Below are 23980 nucleotides of genomic sequence, written 5' to 3'. Positions count from 1 at the left end.
TGGCAGGGGGGTTGGAACTTGATGATCTTAATGTCCTTTCCAACCCTATTCTATGACCACGGGCGAGCTGCCTCTACACTTTCCCCTGGCCTGGCCACTCTACAGGGGTGACCTCGAGGCAGCCCCCCCACAAGACCCATCTATTCACTGCAGACGAGCCTCACCTCAGTCCTTGCCTCACAGCAGCACACTCCCCAGCACAAACACCCCCTTTCCTCCTCCATTGGACGCTGTCACCCATGAGCCCATAGCGGCCCTTCTCCCTTGCGGCGTGAGAGCCACCCCCAAAACCCTCCCGTGGGGTGAACATCAGCCATCTCGTTTGCTGCTCCTCTCGCCCACCCCCCACTGGGACAGGTTTGCCCCATAGCTCTCCCCAGAGGCGTTTAAGAATGAGGCTCCACGCGCAGCGCATGGGCAAATCAACTACGGAAGGAGAGGGGGGACACTATTATCACCACAGCAGCAAGCGAGATACCCGCACCATTCCCCACTCAGCGCTACCGAGAACCGAGGCGGGAAGGCGACGGAGCGCGCGCGCGCTCTCGCCGGCGGGCCGGGCGGGCAGCTGGAAGTCATTGCCCGGAGATTGGCGTCCGCGTTGCCACGGCGACCGCCCCGGCGGCGCCAGCTGGGGCCGCAGTGTGAATGGGTGATGTCACGCGGCCGGCGCCGGCCAGTCTGGGCCGCCCGGGCCAAGGCATCAGCTGGGAGCGGGAGTGCGGGAGGGGGGGGAGTGAGGGAGAGGCACGCGGGAGCCCGCGCCCCGCAATGTTCACACGCACCCCGCGGCCACGTGTGGAAGGGAGGCATGAGGAGGGAAGGGGGGTGCTAGGGTACCTCCCCCCCCCCCAAGCACGTTGCCCCCGGTGCGGGAGATGGGGAGGTGGCGTTCCCGCCGCTTGTCCCCCGGTAACCGTGTGGGCCGTGCCAGCGCTCCCCATTGTCCGAGCGGAGATGTCTCTGTTCCCATCCTCAATGCATCGGCAGGCACTTTAGAAAAGTTCTTTCCTGCAGGAATGAGGGGGCTTTTCACTGCGCTCCAACGAGGTTTACAATCCCTGCCAACGCTCCCGAACTCCCCACATTCAGACTCGAAGTTTCCCACGAGATTCCCACACTGCAGAATACCTGATTATAATTTAGGCAGTTTTAGTAACACATCCTCTCAAACTTGCAATGAACAGTTTGCTTCACGTAGGGAATTCTTCATTACTTTCTTACCTCAGTTCTTCATGAGAGGATGCATTCCTCATGGAGTAACTTGGGCTCAGAGTAGGAAAATCAGATTGTTCCTTAATATAGATTGTTACTTGCATAGATTCACTTTTTACATTAGTTTCAGTGCGTTTTCAGGACAAAAGCCAGCATAGTTGTTTTGTGACCCAGCAGGAAATGCAGGTTGGGTTTAAACATAAATTTATCTCAGTAAAGACATTAAAGTGTTGCAGCGAATGGAATGCCCCCCCCCCCCCTCGCCCCCCCAATCAGTCAGAAACTCCAGCTCCTCGGTATTTCATCTCATCTTCATCGCACAGCACCTCTAGCTGCGGGCCTCAGAGCCTGCATGCATGACAGCTCTTCCAGGCTGAGGAGATGCGACAATAGGTTACTCTATCAGTAAAACCTTAGACCAGCTTAAACCAGTTACACATTTTTTTGTGTTTTACTTCATCTGGCATTTGGCAAGTGGCCACTTTTGGTCGGGCAGGTGGGATGCTTCCAATGATTTTCATTGTAATTCTGCTTATTTTAACTGTGTTAATAAATTGGTTTGGTGCAAAAGTTCCCAGGGAGGAAAAGGTCAGGTCCGAACCTTTAGGAATAAATACAACCACTTGCAGTCATAAAGAAGCCTTCAAAGGCAGCAGAAATGGTTGCTGAAATGTCACTGGTCAGCTTGCAGACCCTTTATCTGAACCTTGTTGCAGCAAAAGTTCAGCCACCTGAAGGAGCCTGAGCAGCAGCATCTCGACACAGGGGCGGGGTGGGCAAAGCACCCAGTGAGAACAGGGTGCAGATTCCCTGGGAACAGCCACAGACCAGGGGCTGAGGAGGAGGGACGATGGAGAGGGGACCCCTCGGCTATCCCACCACAGCTCAGCCCTGATGCTGAGAATGGATTTTTGAATCAACTCAAGTGGTGCAGATTTGCTCTGTGTGCAACGCAACAGCTAAAGCTTGCGTGCAAATGGAGCCTGCAGTGTAATGTGTTAAGACCGGTGGCATTATTCACAGGTGTACAAGAAAGTGTAAAGGCAGGCGTGTATGAAGGACTCACCCTGCAAACACTGAGTTGTCTGAGGTCAGCTGGTGCATGTGCATGCTGCAGGATCAAACATCATCTTTCTCTGGTTTGATGGACACTTTAGAAATTTGAGGGTGCAAGTAAACTGAGTTTATGTAAATGTGATTTCAATGTGAGGCTCAAGTCTTTCTGATGTTAACTGCTTGATACGATATTTAAATCCAACTGACCTGCCACCTTAAAATTTTACTGGGATTTTAACACTGGTTGCTTTTGATGGCTGCTTAAAGGGAAATTAATCTGAGAACAATCATTGACAGTCAGCCATGTTGTCAGGTAACTTTGCAGTAAACAAAATGAATTCCAGCTGGTGGGGGAAGGGAGAGAGCGTCCTGAGAAACTCGCTCCTCCGCTCCCATTGATCATCACCTGCGCTGGACTTCATACAGCAGTTTAATCCTATTCTCTCCCTCAAAGGTTTCAAGCCTCTGCAAGATCCTGACTGCTAGGGAACAAAGACTGGTATGTGGTTCCCTCAAAGGTCAGTCATTAACCTGCCCCAACAACAGTTTTAGGAAGATCAAGGCAATGAAGAAAAACTAAGAAAAAGCACTTTCACTTTGGAATGAATTGTTCAAAATGCCCTTATGCATTCAGTTTTATTCCCTTTCAGCTCCGCACTTTTTAGTTCCTGCACGTATTTATTTCTCATCAGGAATAATGGCAAGATTTGCTCTCCCAGAGATTTGACCTTAAGTTTATTCTAGCCACAACACTATAGACCATTTCATCAATTATGAATGTACTCATGTGTATAGAGGAACTCGTAAGCCAGCTCTGTAATGCTACCTTGTTCTGGAGACTTACCCTTATAAATAAATTAGGGCCCTATCTTTATGAAATACCAGGAAAGAAAGACAGAAAGAGGGAAAGAGAAAAAGACACAAAGACAAAAAGAAAGAGGAAAGGAAGGAAAGGGAGGGAAGGAAGGAGGGAGGGAAGGAAGGAGGGAGGGAAGGAAGGAGGGAGGGAAGGAAGGAGGGAGGGAGGGAAGGAAAGAAGGGAGGAAGGGAGGAAGGGAGGGAGGGAGGGAGGACGATCTAGAAAGCCATATCTTTCTAAAGATAAAAGGACAGAGGCTAATATCAGAAGTGGTTTCTCTGTGATTTGTGTTTTCTGCTCCTGTGTGTCTGTATGTGAGACAATATACTGGACTTGGAGTAGCCAGACTATCAATAAGACATTTATTTCCATAAGTTACTGATGACTCTTTAGCTCACAAGTGACAGGTCAAAGTAGAGCCACGAGCAACTCTGAAAGGTCATCAATAACAACTGAAAATAAATGTTTTATCCAGTGCCTGCCCATTGTGTGTCCTGTTCATGCTATGCCAGTTTAAGTTTCACCTGGCATAGTTTTTAATGAGCAGTAATTACCTTAGCTCCTGTCTTGGGTCTTTCAGCAGTGGAAGAAGGAAGACAAACACACATATCCCCATCCCCACTGGCTTGCTCACACACCTCATGGAGTACCTTTTGTCCAATACAGAGGGAAAAGCATGCATCTCTTAGCACATCAGGATGAAACAGTACCCTAAAGAGCGAAAGGAGAGACTGCCACCTTACTAAAACATTAAACACCATGGAGAATCTTGAAGCTACAAGTGCAAGGCTGTTCAGAAGAAAGAAGATACAGAGGGGACAGGGAGAAAAAAACAAAAAAGAGAAGCTGAGATGCAAGGTTGTAAATAAGTCACATCTCATACTAAGATTACAAATATATAATATGCTATTAATGCTTTTCTAATAATAATTCATATTCACTGCAAGGAAGATTGATGCACTGTGTAAATTAAGGAGTTCCCACAGGCCAAAGAAAACACTTTATGTCTATCAGGAGTCTCTTACTCTCAGTGGAAAAAAACTGCGATGGACACTAGATACAACCCAGTGGGGACCAAAAATTTAGTTTGGTTTAAATAACCATCACCACTATCCACAATGGCTTTCAATTAAAGATTTGAATTTAAAATTTCAATTTTTCTTACTATTTTGGATTTGTGTTTTCACATTTTAATTTTTTTTTTTTTTTTTTTGAGAATTAATTCCGAGGCACTCAATGTAGAGTAACTGTTTCAAGAGGTTGGTCTGAAATAGGCTAATGACTTAGCATCCAGTTGTGAAACTTTTGCTCACTTGAGAGTCCTTATACCCACATCCTTACTCAGGCAAATAAGCTCATTAACTTCAAGACAAACTTTCTGTATAAGCAAGGATTTGTGCTGCTTTTCAAGTCAATTTCTCCATTGAGGTAAATTAAGAGATTTGCTTGAGTAAAATATATCAGTGCTTTAAAGTGTTGAAAGAGCATGTTAGTGGAGTAAAAATTACCAAAATAAATGTCATTAACACTTCAAGGAAAGTATGTGGAAACACACTGGTATTGAAGACAACTTGAAATAGTTACTTAGCATAAGCTGTGTGATTACCCAAAATATTCTTATATATGCACATCATTTAGCTTTAAGAAAACAAAGTCAAAACTGTCAGAAAATTTGCATGTTGAAGCATTTTTAATAGCAATTTTGAATATGTCTTTGAAATATTTTTGCATAGTTTGCCCCCTGCACAAGAAGCAAAAACATGAAGAATTTCTACACAATTACTCTAAAATGGAAAATAACATTCATTCCCATTTTTTGTAAAGGAAAATTAGTAAGACACAGAATATATTTAACTGTGAAGAATTGCAGTTCATGGATCATTGTCCAATATTCTCCTTACATCCATTTGTCTTTTTTGTGCATATCCAGCCATTTGCACTCTGCAATGTATATCTTGATTTAAATTCGCGGCGCTACGGAGTGGTTTTCATTACACAATCCCGTTGACTAATAAATGTATAAGGTCATTTTAGTATATACTATTTGCTAGAATTAAAACCCGAGTGTGACCCTGTCTGCCTAAAGGAGACATTACCTGTCATCACTTTTTTCCTTGCTCTCTAAACATGAAATCCTGCAAGAGCTGTTTTCTGTCAACAAAAGCTGAGGGCTCTTGTTTTCTTAAGTGACAACTTTCTCAGAAGCCATGCAGGCTATAAAGAAAGATCACAGAGAGCATCCTACCACAAATTAATACAAAACCCATCTTTTTAGCAGTGTTTTCTCAAACACACTCAAGTACATAAATAAATTAAAACAGTGCTGTGATCCTATAAATAATTCCTATTATTTTACTATTTCTTCCACAAGATAGAAGAGAAGAATGAGGAATAGGCTTTTGCTTCTGTTAGCAAGCACTTGGTAGATCCTCACGTTATGGCAACAGGAACTGTATGGCAGGTAAATAAATAGATAACTAGGTTACACGGAATTCAGCATGCACTGGAAGTGCATGGCGTGGGCCATGAATAACTGCAGTCAGGGGATTTGAAGGTATATTGAAAAGCTTCCCCTCCACACACACAGCCACCAGACTTGAATTTCTATTTCTTTCTAACTTTTGTTCCCAGCAATGTCACCAGTGTGACTTGAACCAAATCAACAAACAGCTTTTTCTATAGTCCTTTAAATACTGGTCAGGCTGTTAGAAGCATGAGGCAAAATGCAGAATTGTAAATCAATATTTGGCAAGCAGGTGATACCTGAAAGTGACACTGACCCATAAAAGTACCAACTGACTGCAGTCACAGAGAACACTGATGCATTTGCATCAAACCAGAGGAAGCGAAGGTCTCTCCATCTACCTTGGATGTCCCTTCACTGTGGGAAAGGCTGTCTTCACAGTCAGGGAAAGGGAGGTCATTTCTCATTTTAATTAAAAAAAAAAAAATAAAAAGATAACCTCCAAAGATTTTGAAGGATTCCTTAAAACACTCATAGAGAACAAATAAAAAACATGTTTACACTAGCTTTCAAGATGGAAAACGTTGTATTAGTACAAGGTATTGCCATTGTTTCTGCAGGGGTGTTTTTGTGGCATGAAGTTAGACTGCTTTTGCTGATGAAGCTCTTCAGGTTCTCCGAAAATAAATACCAGTATCATTGGTGTAATGATAACATATGCAGATGAGCATGTACACATCCAGATACTTATTTAATTTAGGTCAATTTGCTCATTGTCCCTGTAGGCTGTATTATTTGTGTGATTATAGAGCTCTTAATGCAAACTCATAACAAACATGAAAATAATATGAGGCTGTATCATGCCATCAGTTTTCAGGCAGATTGGCTGAGGATTTCTGTCTACAGACAAGGGGCATGACATTGCACATAAATCTGATCTAAATCTACACAAAATGAAATTAAAGTTAAGACTCCAAATTCAATCTGTTACTATGCACCTCAGTTTAATGGAGTATTCCTCAGGAAGCTGCTCAAAATACTCCTAAATTATTTTTCCCCTTCCCCAGAATAAGCATCTTGATTGCTTATATTTGGACCATACTGCAGAAGGCTGTCAACATGAGTTATCTTTTTTGCCACAAGCTTGCTTCAGTCAATGCAGAAATCTGACATTACCCAACAAACCCAGTGTTTCTGGTCACCTGAACAAAGCAACCTTCTTAAATGACATTAGCCTTCAGCCGACGTACAACCACCAGCAAAATGCCAGGGCATCTGTCAGTGACATACCAATGTTGTCTGCTGCCACAGCCTCTCAAAGGGAGGAGGTGTGTTTGCATGAATTTCTACAACATAGCCATGCTGGAAGCAACATAGCAAGAAAAGCTATTCTAGACACTAACCCCATTAAAGTCTTTTTTTGGTTCTTTCCACTAATTGAGGTAAAATATTTCTTTATGCAGTTATTTCCATGCTTGTGTAAAAAAGGGTTTACATAAGCATCAAGCCACGGAGAAAGACTGAGGTTTTTATAATCTGTTCCTCATCTCTCCAAAATGTTTGTTGTCATGTGATTTTTCGTAGCACATGAAGCTGAAGGAAAGCATATAAGGGTGGATAGGAGTATGCTCCTGTCATTAGGAGGATGCTCTAGGCTGGACAACTATGCAAACATGGTCTGTGAAAAGCTGTTGTGAGCAATTAACAAACATTTCTTCCTTTTATTTTATATTAAACTTCACGCACAGGGGACAATGGGGAAGTCAAAGTCTTAAGAATCTCTTAGGTTTTCTCATTAAACGGAAAATTCTGTCATGACCACAGCCAGAGAATGAGAAAAAAAAAAACCAAACCCACCGTGTTACTCCTGATGACTTGTGCTATTTGGGGAAAAGGTTTGTGTTAAGAGTTTAGAAGAGCTCTGATGATGAATTGTCTCTGGTGAGGAATGCTACCACAAGACCAATGGACTTCAGTCTGTTGGTAGTATGCAGTGAGGTGACTTCTCTCTGCTCCCCAGATTCCTGATGGATCTTCCCTGACCTATTCTAAGGACCCATGTGGCGTCACTGCAAAGAAGCCTGCAGTTTCACCTCCATGTTGGTGTGCAAGGGAACGTAGGCATTTAGGAATAATAATCCAATAAAAGATTTACATATTCTTTCTTCCATCTCACTCCCCCACCCAATTTTTCATTTCATATCACTATCCCCTGTTGCCAAAAGGAGTTTATCTATGGTATTTGATAAGGGAGCACTAAACACATTATAGTGCTATTTTAAATGACATCACAACTAACTAGATATTTTAATTGAAGGTAAATAACCAATATTATTGCCTTCTGAATGATAGCAATAGTGGAGAGTAATGGCACCACTGAGGAATCAACTGCTATTTCCCTCATAAACCATAAACCATTCAGAGATTTATAATGCTTTTTTAATGATCAGCCCTTCTCGGTGTTGAGCAGTTCCTCTGAGAACCCAAGTCTTCTAGCTGCCTGCTGAAGTCCACAGGAATGGGCAGCAAGAGGTCTCACTATCACATATCTTTGTACCCACCAGGATGAAACTTGTCCCATCAGTTATCGGCCTCAAGCAAAGGAAAGCTTGGCATTTTACTGCACTGCTCTGATATAGTGTGCCCCAAGCCCCAAAACAGGGACATTTGACTCAACCACTGTTTCATAACCTGGTCAAGGATAAAAATACATCGTACATTTGTGTGCATTTCATGCCCTCTTAAGGTAGGTATAGCAAGTAACCTTGTGTAAGAAACCACTTTGATTGCTTGCTTCCTTCTAAATGTGTTCTCTTCAAATTCTATCTGTCCTGAGACTATGTGAACTAATGAGGTACTATCCAATGCACCGTTTAGTTCAGTGGCATCGTATCATGGACAAACATCTATGGATCCAGAGTGCTGTCAGAGAAAATGTCCAGTGTTCTGCACTTGGAAAGACTGTCCCCCTTCCCTGGTGCCATCACCCAGAGACACTGTCAATGCCTCAGCTTATTTTTCCAGCTGGAGTCAACAGCATATTCATGTACTCAGACCTGTGCTGACAAATTCAGCCTACATTACTCATTCTTGTTAAATTAAATGGGATTATCCTCATGACAAAGGGGATACAAGGCTAGTCATTACATTTTCATTTTTTACTAGCTTTACTTTGGTTTTGAATCAAAAGCAACTTTTCTAAACTCCAGAGAGAACCTGTGACGTGATCTGAACTCATCAATTCTCTTTTAATGGACCAAACTGGCCCATTCAAGCATTACTGAGGATCTAGTCAGATTAATATTACAAGAGTTGGTTACAATGGAAATGAATCTTGACTCTGGATGTGGGAAGAGCGCACAGAAAAACCCAGCCAAGACAGACGAGCTCCGCCAGCCAGGCAGGAAGGGACCACATGCTTAAAGATGCACAGAATTTATTTAAAAAATCCAAACTTGGTCTAGCGAAAAACAGGACCATTAATCCCTCCTAGTCATGTCATGAAAAATATCGCTATTAATAGGACAAAAGTACGAACAGAGGCTCTGTCCTTCTCTCTTGTGTACATCTTCAGGGATGAAGAGTTTAACGCCTACCTCCATTGCCAACATTCTGGGATTTCCAACCCATTTCTACAGCAATTTAGTTAGCATCTGGTGCACATCCAATCTAAATTTTGAAAAAGCAGCCGACCCAGCCTGCTCCCACTTCAGTCAATGACAAAACTCCCATTGACTTCAAGGAGAGCAAAAGGAGACCTGTTGTTAACAGGGAATTGGTGCCTATTGTTCAGCCGAGCATGACGGACTAGCATGTATCAACTTCATGAGTATCAAAGGGAGTTACTAGAGGAAATCCCCTGAATATTTATGCAATAGTTGGAGGGGAGGGCTGTTTTTCCCTCTCCCACATATCTCTACTGTGATATGTTAGCTACGTGAACACAGAGTCTTCTTGCAACTTTGACAATGCTTACAAACCCTCAGATTTCCTTTCATACCCTCTTTAGTGGAAGTAGCCCAGTGGAAAAAGAGGTCAGCAGCACATCATGGTTCTTCACAGGTTGCCAGAAATACTGAGTCGTCTTCAAGAGTTAATATGGTCTCAGTAGATTGGCTATATAGTGCTGGTACAGTGTGTGTGTGAGAGAGAGAGAGGGAAGGGGGGAGAGAGAGAGACGGAGAGATTTGCTTGTGTACAGAAATAATTTGTCCAAATTAGCTCTGGGAGAGTTAAAGGGGAACCAGTTACATACTGGGGTTTCCCAGAGATTTCCAATGAGAGCAGACAAGCTCCCAGGAGGGATTCAGTACGATTCAGTACAATTCAGTACAAACAGAACAACCCAGTGTTGCAGTGTATCTAATTTCATGCAGATTTTAATTAAATGGGACCAGCAAGACGTCAGCCTGCCTGCTCACCACAATTTAGAAATCTCTTTTTTTGTTCTGAGACTGCACATCAATTCTGTCCATATTACCAGGACTCTGGGAAGCAGGCAAAGCGTAAGCATAATGTATGCGTTAAGGCCCATATATATTTCCACCTCTTGAGACTCAGAGACTGCAGGGGAGAAGAGTTTCACAGAATAAGAGCAATGACTGCGGCAGAATTGGGATCATCCCACCCATAGCTAATGGAAATACATCTTTTCAACACATCAACATAATGTAACATACAAATGTAGACCTCAGTCTAGATTTACACCTCAAAGATTGACACCATGCACTTGGATTTTGTGTTGGGGGGAGCCCAACTGCTGTGGATGGCAACGGTAATATGGGACAAAATAAGGAAAACGAGTACGAGCATTTGTAAGCAGAGCCTCAAAACATATGTTTTTAAAGGGTGAGAGAGAATGAAAGTATGCTTCGTTATACACTTCAGATGATCCAGTCTCAATGCTCATTCAAGTTCTGGGTTTGACAGCTTCCCACTGTATCCTTTATATATCACCCGTGGTGACTAAGCATTGTGGGGACATGCAATCATTAATCACCATTATGGATTTCTGCCCTTCTGCTGGGTTTCACTTACAAGCTTAGGGGCAGATCCTGCAGCCTTTACTCCTTCCTGCAGTCCTTTGCCCAAGCAATCAGCCCTGCTTCACTCGCGGAGAGCTCAAAGAGCTGCAGCATCTGTAGGATCGGGTGCTGAGTTTCTTACACTGGCGTCCTATTCAAATATGCAGTGGATCTTAATCCTTAGCAGGAATTAACAGAAAGTTTAAACACTGCATTATTAAATTAAAAGGTTACAGTCTACCACAAGATGACTTTAGCAGGACTCAGGAGTGTCTGTTAATTTTAATGCTCTGCCTCAAAGTACAGAACTTTGGACATTTCCAGCATCATATTTAAAACATGGTACATCAACTAATACGTGATCTGCTGCATTAATGGACCAAATTAAGTTACAGGTATGAATTTTACATAAAACGGATTAATATTATATGTCATGGAGGAATTTTAAATACTTCATCTCCATGCATTTTTAATAGATATGTGCTCTAATTTAATGTTCCCAGGCATTGCTTTGCTTGAAGTCCCTAAACCCTTCTCCTTCCCTCTTCCCTTCTCCTCTCCCCCTTCAAGTTTTGCTTGGGATTTTCCCTGCGTTTAAACCAGCATCCCCAAGTCCCTCAAAATATGTGGAAAGCAGGGCTGGGTCTCCAGATACCGAAGATAAAACCGCTTTTCACGACCCGAGGAGATATCACCCCTCCCGGAGGGGAGGCAGCCGCCATCCTCTGGGCGGGCGGCGGGCAGCGGCGCCGGTGGCGGAGCTACGCACCGGACCGCTGGGGCGGTGCCGAGAGCCGCTGGGCGGCAGATCCCGCCCGCATTCCCGCAGTCCTTCCTCCGAGGGACCGCCTCCCTCTTCCTCCTCCGCCACCGCCTCCTCCCCGCGGGGGTCAGCGCCAGCCGCCCGCCCCCTCCAGCAGCGCCACAGCCCCCCCGGCCCCTCCGCCATTGGCAGGCGCCGCGATCCAGAAGGAGATGAGGCTCCCTGATTGGCTGCGGCGAGGCACCAGGGCGCCCCCCCGTTCCCCGCGCCGCGCTCGCCTTGCCCCGCCGCGGCACCGCCCGCCGCGCCCCGCCCGCACCCAGCGGTATATATGAGGCGGCGCGGGCAGCGGCGGCGGTGCCGTTGTAGTCGAGCAGCCGCGGAGGGAGGGCTTTTCTCGGCAGCGCAGCTGTTAACGTGCGGCCCTGCGAGCACTTCTCGTAGCATCCTCGGGAAGGGCCGCCGGTAGCGCCAGCAAGGCTGCGTCCGTGACCCGCTCCCGTCGCGTTGCGGGTGGTGCGTGCGCGGCAGCCCGAAGTCGCAGGAGGCGGCAGGGGTGGTGGAGAGGGAGGTGTTCCTCCCTCCCTGCGGCATCATGAAAGCTGTGAGTCCCGTCCGGCACCCCAGCCGCAAGGCGCAGCCCGGCGTGGCGGGCGGCGGCGGGGGCCACCCAGCCCTGCGGTGCCTGGCCGAACACAGCGGCTGCAAGGGGAGCCCGCCGTCGGGAGAGGAGCCTGCGGCGCTGTGCCTGCAGTGCGATATGAATGACTGTTACAGCCGGTTGAGGAAGCTGGTGCCCACCATCCCGCCCAACAAGAGGGTCAGCAAAGTGGAGATCCTGCAGCACGTCATCGACTACATCCTCGACCTGCAGCTGGCTCTGGAGACGCACCCGGCGCTGCTTCGGCAGCAGCAGCAGCCACCCGCCCTGCACCCGGGTAGCTGTCCCGTGGGCACCCCAAGGACCCCGCTGACAGCCCTCAACACTGACCCGGTAAGAGGTGCGTGCCACGCCAGCCCGCGGTTCGGGATGCGGAGCGGGAGGAGGGCAGCGCAATGGCCCGACGGCCAGCGTCGGCCGCCGTGGGAGCTCCCGGTGATGCCCCGCCGCTGCTGGCCTCGTGGTTCTGCCGAGCGGCCGCAGCCCCTGGAGATAAGGGGTTGGCGGGCGCAGGATCGCCTCGGCGGTGCGCGGCGGGTGCCTGCATCCCCTCAGTGCAGGCAGGCGCCCGCACGGTGTTTACCGTGTAATTACAGCCTCTCGAGGGAGCCGCTGTAATCAGAGTGTTTGCACACACGGGAGCAGACGCGCTGCTCCTGTGCTTCCCAGCCCTCCGCGGAGCGAGTCTGTGAGCGCGTCTGAGGGCCATGCACACTCAACGACCTCGGTGCAGCATGCTTTGAGGCGGGGGGAGGACACCGGGGAGCGTCTCCAGTCCGCGGGACCCCTGTGGCAGCCCGGCGGAGCGGGGAGCGCCGTGCCTCGGCACCCCCTTGTCCCGGTGCTTCTCCCGCGGCCCTTTCGCTCTGCGCTCCCGGTCTGGTTGCCCGCCTGGGCACCTCCTGCAGCCGGGAGCTCCCGGCAGCGCTCCCCGGTGGGAATGTGGCAGTGCCCTGGGCGGGGAAGGGGGATCGGGGGGGGAAATCTCCGTGCCTTTCTCCCACCTACCCGTTCTAACATGCCGTGTCTCCTTGCTGCGTAGGCTGGCTCTGTTAACAAGCCGGGGGACAGCATCCTCTGCCGCTGACCGCCGCTCCCCAGGTGAGTGTCGGGTGGGCGCGGGGCCGCGACGGAGGGCCGGGGGGGGCGGCAGCGCACACCGTTTCCCGATGGGAAGCCTGCCGAAAGTGTTGGGGGGGGGGAACACGAACCTGGCGAGAAATATTAGCAGGAGGCTTTGGGCTTTTAATTAACGGGGTGGTTATTTTATTTCCTTTAATTACCGGGTTTTGTTTCGTTGGTTTTTTTGTGTGGGTTTTTTTTTTTTTTTTTTCTTTCCAAATCCCCCCACACCCCCCCCGCTCTATTCTCCCCCGAAGCGCTTCTGGCCGCGGCGCGCAGCTGCGCATCCCTCCGCCTTGGCCCAGCCTGGGAGCTGCGGTTGTTGTTTGACCTGGTTTGTTTTGGGTTGTTGATCAAGCATGTCTTGTGTGTTGTTGGTGGCGCCAGTCGGTCTGGAGCGGAGCGGTTCACACACCCCCTCTATTCATTCCTCTCCCACAGGTGTGCGGCGGCGCCGCCGCGCAGAGGCACCGCGGGGGGCGGGAGGGGGGGGAGCCCCGGCCCGGCCCCGCCGCACCGGAGGAAGGAGCCTTCCAACCCCCCGAGCAATTCCCGTGTTTCGCCCCGGCAGAGCCTTTTCACCCTTTCCGTAGCGCCCCCCCCCCCCCCCCCCCACCTCGGTTCCCATCACCCCGCCCGACGCACAACCCGTCTCTTCTCTTCGTTTCTCGACCAGATGGGAGCCGTGCGACCGCGGTTGTCGGCCTCGAGCTGGAAAAGTTGCGACTCTGCCCCGGGATAAGAGGACCCGAACCTAAACCAGACTTTAGAAGCGTTGTAACTCGTAAGGGACCGAGCAGCTGAATCTTGAAGCTTTACTAATCTACCAGAGCATTTGTAGATGATATTTGACATCTATTGTTTAAAATAGATGGATTTTATTTGGGGCCCAGGGAACTTTCTTCTCCCTGCAGGAATGTTACATATTGTATAGATAAATGAGTGACATTTCATACTGTGTATATATAGAGATGTTCTATAAGTGTGAGAAAAGTATATGCTTTAATAGACTACTGTAATTATAAAATATTTTTAATTAAATATTTTTTTGTAAATATTATAAAGGTGTGTATGTTTTTTTTAAATCTGTGGGAATATCTCTTTAGAAAACCACAGCTCAAGTATGGAGCTGCTAATATGGAAAGATCTTGAATGTTTAGGGCTTCTTTTTTTGTTTGTCCCCAGATGTCCTTTAGACTCAGAAGTTAACAGCTATAGCTAGTGGTCCTGCATGATTGCATGAGATGTCTAATTGCAAATAAACTTGTTTGGAGTCCATACAAACGTGTTTTCCTCAATCTAGACTTGAAATGTTTGTAAGTGTATTATACATTTTGAGACTACACTTTTGTCATTTAGGCACAGGGGTTTTTAGTGCATTCTATAGGAGTAGCAGTAAGACATAGTGTTTTTACTGGAATAGAAAAACAAAATCTATCTAGTTTTTGCATTATGGGGGCGATGCTTTAGATCTTTAATCAGCTTTTCTTTAAAAAATCTGCTGTCGCATCAGATCAAGAAATTTGTTCTGGAACTTCATTCAGCACCAAAAGGTTTTATTGCAACCGTGTGTTCCTACAGCCTATTAACTGCTTAAAAAGTGAAAGGAGTTCTCTGCTTGCAACCAAAGGGCAAACCATTAACAAAACTAGTTGCTGTTTCCTTCGTCCAAAGAGTATTAATACTGAACTGCAGAAAAGCACATGGGCAGAGTCGTTATGATCAGTGATGTACATTCACCTTAAAATGAACTTAAGTAGACCAAAAATCTGATAACTGCGTCAAGATTATTTTTCTAGTACAAAATGACTTACGTTTCACTGCAGCTATGTTACAGTTAAAATCCTGTTTAATCTCTGTGATGTGTAACTACATGTGAACATTAAACTAGATTTACCTGTCTTTAACTGTGATTCTTCAGCTTATTTCTTCAATCCTGTGAATTTGCACACTCTCCACTTATATTTTGTACATAACCATTTGACGGGCGAGTTAATTTTACAGTGAGCTTTTGTACAGTCAAGTTTTGCAGTCTGCAAACTCATGTCCAGGCTCGGTGAAAGATGTTCATCTGTGTGATCAGTAGCCTGCATGCTAGTGAAATGAGATTTTCAGAGTGGGAGAATTAAGCAGGATTTAATTGGGTGCTTTGTAAATAGCTAGCCAACTGTGTGTGTAACATGGTCTGTTTGACTAAAAAAGAGGATTTGTTTCAGATTATACAAGTGTCAAAAGTACTGCAGCCCAAGGGACAACTTCTATTAAGTTAAATATTTATAAGGAAATTATCTACTGGGGTCATTAGCTATTGACTACAGGGATAGTGTCAACAAGATGAACATTCTCTTAATCAAAATAATTGTGTAAAGATCAAATCAGAAAGTAGCTAAACACATCCGCAAACATAAACCTCCTGTCGCTGCAAATTCGTTGAAGACAGGGGCATTTCACCGGCTGATCCCTGACTCTTGAGGGGTGGGGAGCGGGACCCTGCGATGATTTCCCCAGCTCGGATGTTATAAATAATAGTTTAATGAACAAAATGCATGTTCTTGAGTCATGGACTTCTTGTCCTGTGTCTCCAGCTAATTCAATGACGGCAAGAATGCTACGAATGGGATTTTTTACTGCAGTTTGGGAATTCTTACACTGTTTTAAAAAAGAAAATCGTCATTTTCCAAAGGAATGGTTTAAATTTGCATTTGTTTTCTTTGTTTATGCTGTTAATATTTACACTCTCCTCCTTGCTTTAGCTTGTATAGCTCAGCTTATTTTGTATACACTTTTTCAGTGACATTAGTTCTCCGTGTCCTCATTTGTTTCCATCCACCGTTGTTGCCAAATTAGAGAGTTCTGTTACACAGAAGAGGAAGCAAGCAAAAGGTGGTGTCTTAAAATATGAAACTACCTTGTAGAGTTTCTGCATATCAAAGCTGGAGTATCGTAGGAGAGTTGATAAATAGCTGAACTACTCTTCAAGGGAGAGTGAACTAAACCCCAGATTATTTCAGGTCAGGGCAATCTCCTGTTGAGTTTAGCGGCTTGAGGATTTGGCTTTGCTTTTTTAAAAACTGTTGCTGTGCAACAAGTTAGGGCCTTTAGAAGATGAAATCTTACTAAAAAGAGCCATGAAATTTTTTCTTGTTATATAATATTCTTGACAAATGTCAAAGCCAGTACGTAATGCTGAGAAAAGCTCTTATCGCAGCATAGTAGATGCTGATCTTGATTTATTCCTTATGCTATGTATGAAACTGTAAGCAAGGGGTATCCTAATGGCTGGAATCAGTACAGTATTAAATGCAGCTGTGCTTATTTTTGTTTTTCAAAGATTTGAGAATCTTTCATTATATTTTAATGCCATATCTTGTTTAAATCATGTTCTCCATATAGTAAAAGGCCTATGTGTTTGAACAAAGGCAAATTAAAAGGTCTCTTTCTTCTAATGCCTTGGATTTTCTCTTAGTCACAAAAGCATTCCTTAAAAGGAGCTTTTTGATTGCGTGATGAGAGTTGTGGTGAGGCTGCCAGATTAGGAATTAGGAATTAGGATACCAAATTCTGTTCTCAGCTCTGCTACTGAGGCTCTTTTGTGACCTTGAGCAAGTCACTGGCTGTCAAACTCCCCGTTTTCCACCTGTAATGCACTGGTGGCAACACGTACTCATTTTCATAGAAGCAGGCAGATGAAATAGGCAAAATGCATTAATGTGTTTTACTTCATCTAAGTTTTGGAATTGAGTTTTGGATGAGAAAGGAAGCACAGGGAAAGCTGGGGTGATAATCAGGAAGTCTTCCTAAGGAGGAGCCGATTGGAAAATACATTGCTAGCAGAGGCTGCAAGGAGCCACTTGCTTGGGGCACTAAACTGTAAGGACTAGAAAATGTTCTCAAGAAGGAATAGGTGAGGGACCTAGGTCTTTTCCATCTCTAACTCGTATGCTATCTGCAGAGCACAGCAATGGATATTGCTAACGCTGAGTGTCCATTTTGATGAGCTGCAGGGCTGAGGTCCCAGCCCTTGCAGACACTGAGTCCCCTCTGAAATTTCCAAATGATAGGAGATTTTCATTCCATATAAAAGGCAAATGCCAGCTCTTGCAGTGATAGCTACATTTCCCCTGCTGTTTCACATGGGAATGGTATTTATTTTCACTTTCTAAAGCACGTAGTGCTCCTTTTAAGCAGTTGTTGCGTTTTCAGCCACAAACGAAGCGGTCAGAGGGAATACCATAGCTGTCCTGCTGGTTGTTCTGAGAGTTAATGAATAAATCATGTATAGGATAAACAGGTTTATGCAAATGCAGAGCAGCACTTTACAATTATTTGTACTTTCAATGCTTTTGTAGCTGTAGAAGTCACATTTTTGTAAAACCTTTGCAGTTGAAAGAAGAAACCACGGTGCAAGCAATTCAAGTAATTGTTTTAGATGCAACGCAATTTACTGGCTTCTCCAATAGTAAGGCTTGCAGTACTGAATAGCGTGCTTCCAAAACAGTACTGAAAATGTTTTGTGCTCCAGTCCCAGAACATGTGATCTGAAAACACAGGCTAAATATATTCCACCCGTACGACTGCTTGCTCTCTTGCATTAGAAAATCCATCCTTTACTCTTATTTCTGTCTCAGAGAACTTGCATGCTGTGCCTACTAGGAGAGCCTGCTTTCCCAAATGCCTGAGGCAGGCGTTGGGAGCACACCTGAGCTCAGATGGGGACCGAGCGCCTCAGGGCTGTGGAGCACTCCAGAGTTCGGCTGCTGGCCAGGCCACCACTGTTGCGCGGGGTAGGGCTGGTCTCTCAGCCACCAAATCCTGGCTATGCCTTCTTGACAAAACCCCTTTTCCTCTTCATGGCTTGGAAAAAAACATTTGCATCGCGTAGGCTGCGGTGTGATCTACAACATGGACTTGAGGTGGGGTTTTCTGAGTTGGCATTCCTTCTCTTCAGCAAAACATCAGCCAGAAAAGAGCTGTGTCACCTACAGAGCACTGGGGAAGGAGCAGTGCAAACCCTGCTGAATGCTGTGGTCAGCATTCAGCAGATGATAGTGAGAGATGGGCCCAGCTGACAGGCACACGATGACTGTGCAAAGCAATGTTCTCCTCCCACCCCGATTTTACCCCTCTTAAAGGTATGAAAGGGGAAGCAAGGCCATTTGCAACTAAGGCTTGGCTGTGCTGAGGCAGTTGAGGACCTGTAAGAATAGCCATAAAAATCATCTCCCTGTACATCAAGGTAAAGCCAATGCCAGTGGGCTGCGGTACCAGCTCTCCCACACCAGGCTCAGAGGGACATGGGTGGGGAAAGCAGAGCAGCCTTCTGGCAGCTTATTTCAAAGTAGAGGACACAGCGGTGGCTGGAACAAATTAGTCCCCGTTTGTCATTTCTTGGCCTATAGGGAGAAGTGCCCAAGGCTTTGGCACACAGAGACATGAGCAGCCCCTCTGCAAGAGCCCTGGGCGTGCAGCCCTCCCCACATGAGGCGCAATGGCAGTGCTGAGTGGGACGTGGGGCTACATGAGCAGCTTGGACTTTTCTTCCTTTGATGGGCATGGAACACACTTCGACATGGCACAAGGGTTGGTTTTTATTTTCTCTCTCACCCTTTTTTAGTTTTCCTTTTCTGTTTTAACCTTCATTTAGCCTTGGATTTGCTTTCCTTTTTTCCTTTTTTTTTTTTTGCCTTTCCCCCACAAAGATAATGTGTTTACCAACTGACAGGATACACTCATTTCTGGTGAAAGAAGCACTTCGACAATTTTCACAACATGTATAATTTACTTAAGGACCATAATGGCTTCTTCTGAGCCTTGTGTCATGTAAATAAATATTCCAACGATTTTTAACATGCATATTATGTACTCCATAGATCAATGGCTCCTTTGAAGCTGTTACAGTTTATCCTGTAAGTTGCTATTCAGACATTTTTTAATATGTATTATTTATTCATCAGGCTATCTCTTCATTCAGAGATGCCAATGTCTATATTTGTAGCAGTCTAACATCTATATCTTGTTTAGAATATTTCAAAATTAATATTGCCCAGCCTGTTAGGATATTTCAGAATTAATATTGCTCAGCCTTTTCAGCAGGCTGGAAAGATCCCTGTGAAAATGTGGAAACAGGAAAGAATAGTTCAAATGAAAGAAACTGTAACATACATCCATTTTGGATCAGGTTTTTAAGACTCCTTCCTCTGCTCCTCTCTACCTTCTCCACCAGCCGTGGAAACACGCAAGGCCAGGAACAGGTTATGTGTATGGGCCGCACATAATTAATGCGTGTATGAGTGCATGGAATGAATCCTCATCAGGGTTTGGGAGGGCAGCAGTGCCTGGCCTCAGAGGGGCAAGGGGACAGGGTGCCACGGGCCATGTGTTTCCCTTTGACTTCTGCTGTGTCTGTCCAGTGACTGCAGGAGCATCACAGCAGTGGGGGAGCAACAGTGCAAAATGATGTTGCCTTCTCCAGCTTTTTTAATGAGGAAGCAGTTTCATGGTCTGTCTGCTGGACAGGCTCACCAGGTGAGTCGGAGCTAATGCACTAGCACTTGCTTGTGAGCTGCTCCAGGGCTTCAAGTACCAGAGGGCCTTTTTAAGGTTTGGGGCTTTTTTTGGGGTGTGGCTCCAGGGGTTCCATGCTGAGCAGCAAGCACAGCCAGGGGCAGGTGTGGAGATGCAGGGCACATGGAAGTGAAGGCATGCACACAGGTTAATAGCTAATTTGCTATTATCCAGGACAGATCCTTTTCTGTTCCCAAAGCATGGGGAAGCAGGCAGAAGCTACATACTAACCTCAGTAGAAAGCTGCAAGGGGAACTTGGTGAGCTCCCAGGCCTTTGCAAGTAATAACCCATGAGATAAGAGGGCCTGCAACCTCAGCATAGACTAATGAAGGAGGAGAACCTGGGACAAGACAGATAAAGTTCCTATTTAAATTCAGACATCTGCAACAATAGAGGTGGAAACATAAAAATATTGCTATCAAAGTAATTTGCTTGTAGCATGAAGGCTTTTGTCTCACCTTGTTTAAACAGTCCCACTCCTGTGTTTAGTTTACTTGTGTTAATATTCCCCTGAGGCTTCATCATTTGCTATTGATGAGCATACAAAAAAAAGGTGTTGCTGTCCATGCAATTAATTCTCTTTCCAAGTGCTTAAAATTCAGCATGTCCCTTCAGTTCCAAAGGTGCTAGATCTTCAAAACCAGCAAGCTGCTCACAGTCAGCCGGGAAACCCCAAGTTGTTTTGGAGCACATAAAAACATTCAGTGCTGATAAATACCCACACTGTGTTTTGCATCTTCATAATTTGGGATTCCATTTACTTGACATATGCAATAAATAAAACAATAAATAAAATATGTTCCCTGCCTCAAGGACATTTCCCTACATAAGTTGCAGCCCTGTATGCAAACTCTTTCCAAACCAGCTGGTGCTGTGCATCTACCACACTTCCTATTCTAAACGCAGGGACACCTTATAGCTGATAACAAACATCGTTCTTCAAACCATAATAGAGGCAGCTATGGATAAGGCTTCTCATAAGAATATAAAGTAATAGAAATATATGAGAATAGAAAGCTATAGAAGTAGAGCACTGCTTTAGCTGGAAAACAGGCAAATTGTTCTCGTTAGCCCTTTTTGGTGAAAAATGCTTCTACCTAAAGCATTGGAAACTCCAGTGACTCAGCTCTTGATCAAGTGCCCACCAAAGTCTTTCCATCACCTTCAGCAGATGTCAAATGGCAAATTCACATGAATGAATGGGCACATTTAAGGCTCTGCAATGCTACATGCTGCATGGACAAAATCCCATTGTACCTCAGTTGGGAGCTAGATTTACCATTTTTTACCAATTTACTCCACACCTACATTTTTTTCATTGGCATAGGAAGTTGGGTGCAGCCTTCAACCAAGCAGAACAGCACCAGGGCTCCCAAATTTTAACTTTCCCTTATTCAAAACCCACAACAACTCCATGCGAAGAGTTACATGCGACTCAATAGCAGCAGCAGCTCTGGCAGGGATAAATGGTAGAGGAAATAAATTGGTGAGGCCAAGCATGTCCCTAGCTTGGCTTTGGACTCAGTCTCCCATTCATCTCAGTGGGTTTGGGATTAGTGCTTGGCATAAACACGTGGAGAGTTACAGAATCCTCTTTCTCGTCACAAGATAAGTTTTGAACTGAGTTTTAGCCATGAGTTTGGCCATGATTTTCATGAGTACGGCAGGGTCAGATGCTCACCGCCATGGGTTGCTGAGGGTGCTTGCATCGTGTTTGGTTTGAACGCTAAATATAAACTGGGATGTCAGTCTGTGTTTGCTTGGATTCATTGAAATATTAGAACAAACGCTTGTATCTGTGTTGCAGGGCAAGGTCTTCTTTATTTTGCTGGGGCAATAGCCACATTGAAACAAACTGTATTTTGTTTTCTTTCAGACAGGTGTGATGACACACCTGCGGAACTCAGGCTTGAATAGCAACTCATAACCTTGTGTGGGTAAGGTGGGGGGCAAATCCTGCTTAACAAGGATGTCAAACTGATCTTTGTTCCCTTCTCCCGACCAAGTATCTGTGGCAACAAACTGGAGACAGGTAAACAATCGGCTTCTGCTACCACAAGCTTTCCATTTACAGTTCACCAGAAGCTCTTATTATATGAAAGGAAAGGGTGGATGTGGTGTCAACACAAGGTAATAGTAATATTATTTGAACAGGTGTGTGGGGTGTTGCTAAAGTGAGAGAACAGGCGAGAGGTAGGGAGCAGTTAGTACAGGGCTGTACATGTAATAACCAGAGCTCACCCGCGTTTATTATCATAACAATCATGCGCGGTGATAGGTTTCACAATGAGCTGGTCTGATTTACCTGGTGCATTAAACCAGTTTTGTTGTTTCTCACTTTCTAACTCAGGTTGGAAAAGAGACTGGGAAAATTCGCACACTAAAAATTCAGTGAGCAGACCCACTGTGCACGCAGCTACAGATAGATAACCCACCAGGCCACAATTATCCCCCAGACTCCGCTCCTCCACAGACAACTTTGCTGCTGATTTACATCGGTGGAAGAGAGAAAGCAGATTGAGTATCTCAGGACTGCATTACAAAGGGATGGCAGGTTTGTGGCGAGTGGTAAGGCACCGTGGAATAGGGAGAGTCGAGTACCTCAGCAGTTTTGTCTGTACATCTATTCTCTGTAATGCAGTTAATTTTAATAATGTATTTCCAGTCTGTGATGTGTGTTATATCGATATGTATCTGTGGTTCGAATGTATATTCATCTATGTGTGTATAGAGTTAGATGGATATCCTTTCAGCAGGAAAACTGTATGCCACAATGGAGAATGGGAACAGTAAAAATAATCTTTTGGATTCTACTTTTAAAGGGCTGACTGGAATCACATGAGAAAGGATTAATGCAGTAGGTACATACCTTGCTGAAATTTGCATGTTTCCATTGTGGGAAACTGGGAAACTGAAGGAAAAATCATACCGTGATATTCTCTCAGAGTAGAGGTATACACTATGATTCACTGAAGACAGCCCTGGATGTTCCAAAACAGAAATTAAGAGGTGACATAAATTACGTGAGGGTGTTCTAGACGATTAGACAACTCATTGGTCCATTTACGATGCTCCTTATAGCTTTATATCAAATCTGATGAAAGAGTGGCAAACTATAGGCAAGGAAAGTTTGCATTTTCTCCTGTCCCTAAGCACTACTTTGTTTAGTGAGATCTTAATGTATATCCTGAGCATTTTGATAAGAAACTATTGCATGCCACTGGTTTGTGCAAACAGTAGTTGTATTATTACAGGGGATGAATTAATCTTCCAGGCGTCCATTCGTGTTACTCAGATCAAGCAGGGTTTATTTGCGAAGGGCTAACCCTGCTTCCTGGCAGGTTTGCTCAGAGATGCTGTGCCAGATTCCCAACAGCTGATGCAAAAGGGTTCAGCTGGCACATCCTGGGGCTGTGGGGACTGTCGGGACTGTCCCATGGCAGGGGCATCCGCCCAAGGGAAAGCAGGGTGAGCAGCTGTGGGGACAGTGGCACCACATTCTGGATTTGACAGGCTCCTTCGGGATTCTTTATCAGGTATTTAAGGTGGGTAGGAAGCAGGCATCCTCAAGCTTGGGTCTGCATCCTTCTGGTAATGTGTTTTAACCTGAGATCACAGAAGAAGCCTTTATTTCAAGCAGATTGTTCCCTCTTAACCAGAATTGATGCAACATTTCCCTGTGTACAGATTTCATTAAGTAGAAGCTTAATAGCAGAGTGGCTGTCATCTTAGGGCAAATATTTTAGAAATCCCTTGTTAGTCACATCAGGTGTGCTTCTTCAATACTGCAACATCTGTTATTTGTTAGATGCAGAGAAGGAAAAATGAGTATTTATTTGCCCTGTCCTGGGCTCTTCAGTGATTCAGGCAGCCCAGCTGAATGCGCCAGAGACAACGCTGACAGTAGAGTTATTTCAGGAGGGTAACATTGCACCAAGTGTTGAGTAGGGGGTAAACTAAAAAGTGTTGTATTACGGTTGGGTGCCTGCTAATTGTTTTACGATCCAGCATGTACTTCAAATATATCTTGTTCCTTAGAATTTCCTTGCGTAAGTGAAAGCTATGATGCTGTTCAAGCAGAGCAAATATTGGGTGGACTTTTCACAAACAGAAGGTAATTTGTGGTCAGCTGAAAGGAGCGTACTCTTGATCAGAAGGGTCCAGGCTTCTGGACTGAAACAAGCACTTAGATCTTTCTTTGCATGCTTGATTATTTTGCACTAGAAGACACATATTTTGGGGTCAAGTCA

General features: G+C 45.3%; 1 protein-coding gene across 1 annotated transcript; it reads left to right on the top strand.

The window, feature by feature from the left end:
- Positions 1-11976: 11976 nt before the first annotated feature.
- On the top strand, positions 11977-13129 carry ID4 (inhibitor of DNA binding 4; the record flags this gene model as incomplete). Its single annotated transcript, XM_080611437.1, has 2 exons — positions 11977-12375; positions 13085-13129. 2 exons carry the CDS (start codon positions 11977-11979, stop codon positions 13127-13129), a joined length of 444 nt encoding a protein of 147 aa, XP_080467563.1.
- Between the last annotated feature and the right edge of the window lie 10851 nt (positions 13130-23980).

Source organism: Psittacula echo (assembly GCF_963264785.1).
Source record: "Psittacula echo genome assembly, chromosome: 2".
Lineage (NCBI taxonomy): Eukaryota > Metazoa > Chordata > Aves > Psittaciformes > Psittacidae > Psittacula > Psittacula echo.
This window is presented reverse-complemented; position numbering and strand designations above follow the sequence as displayed.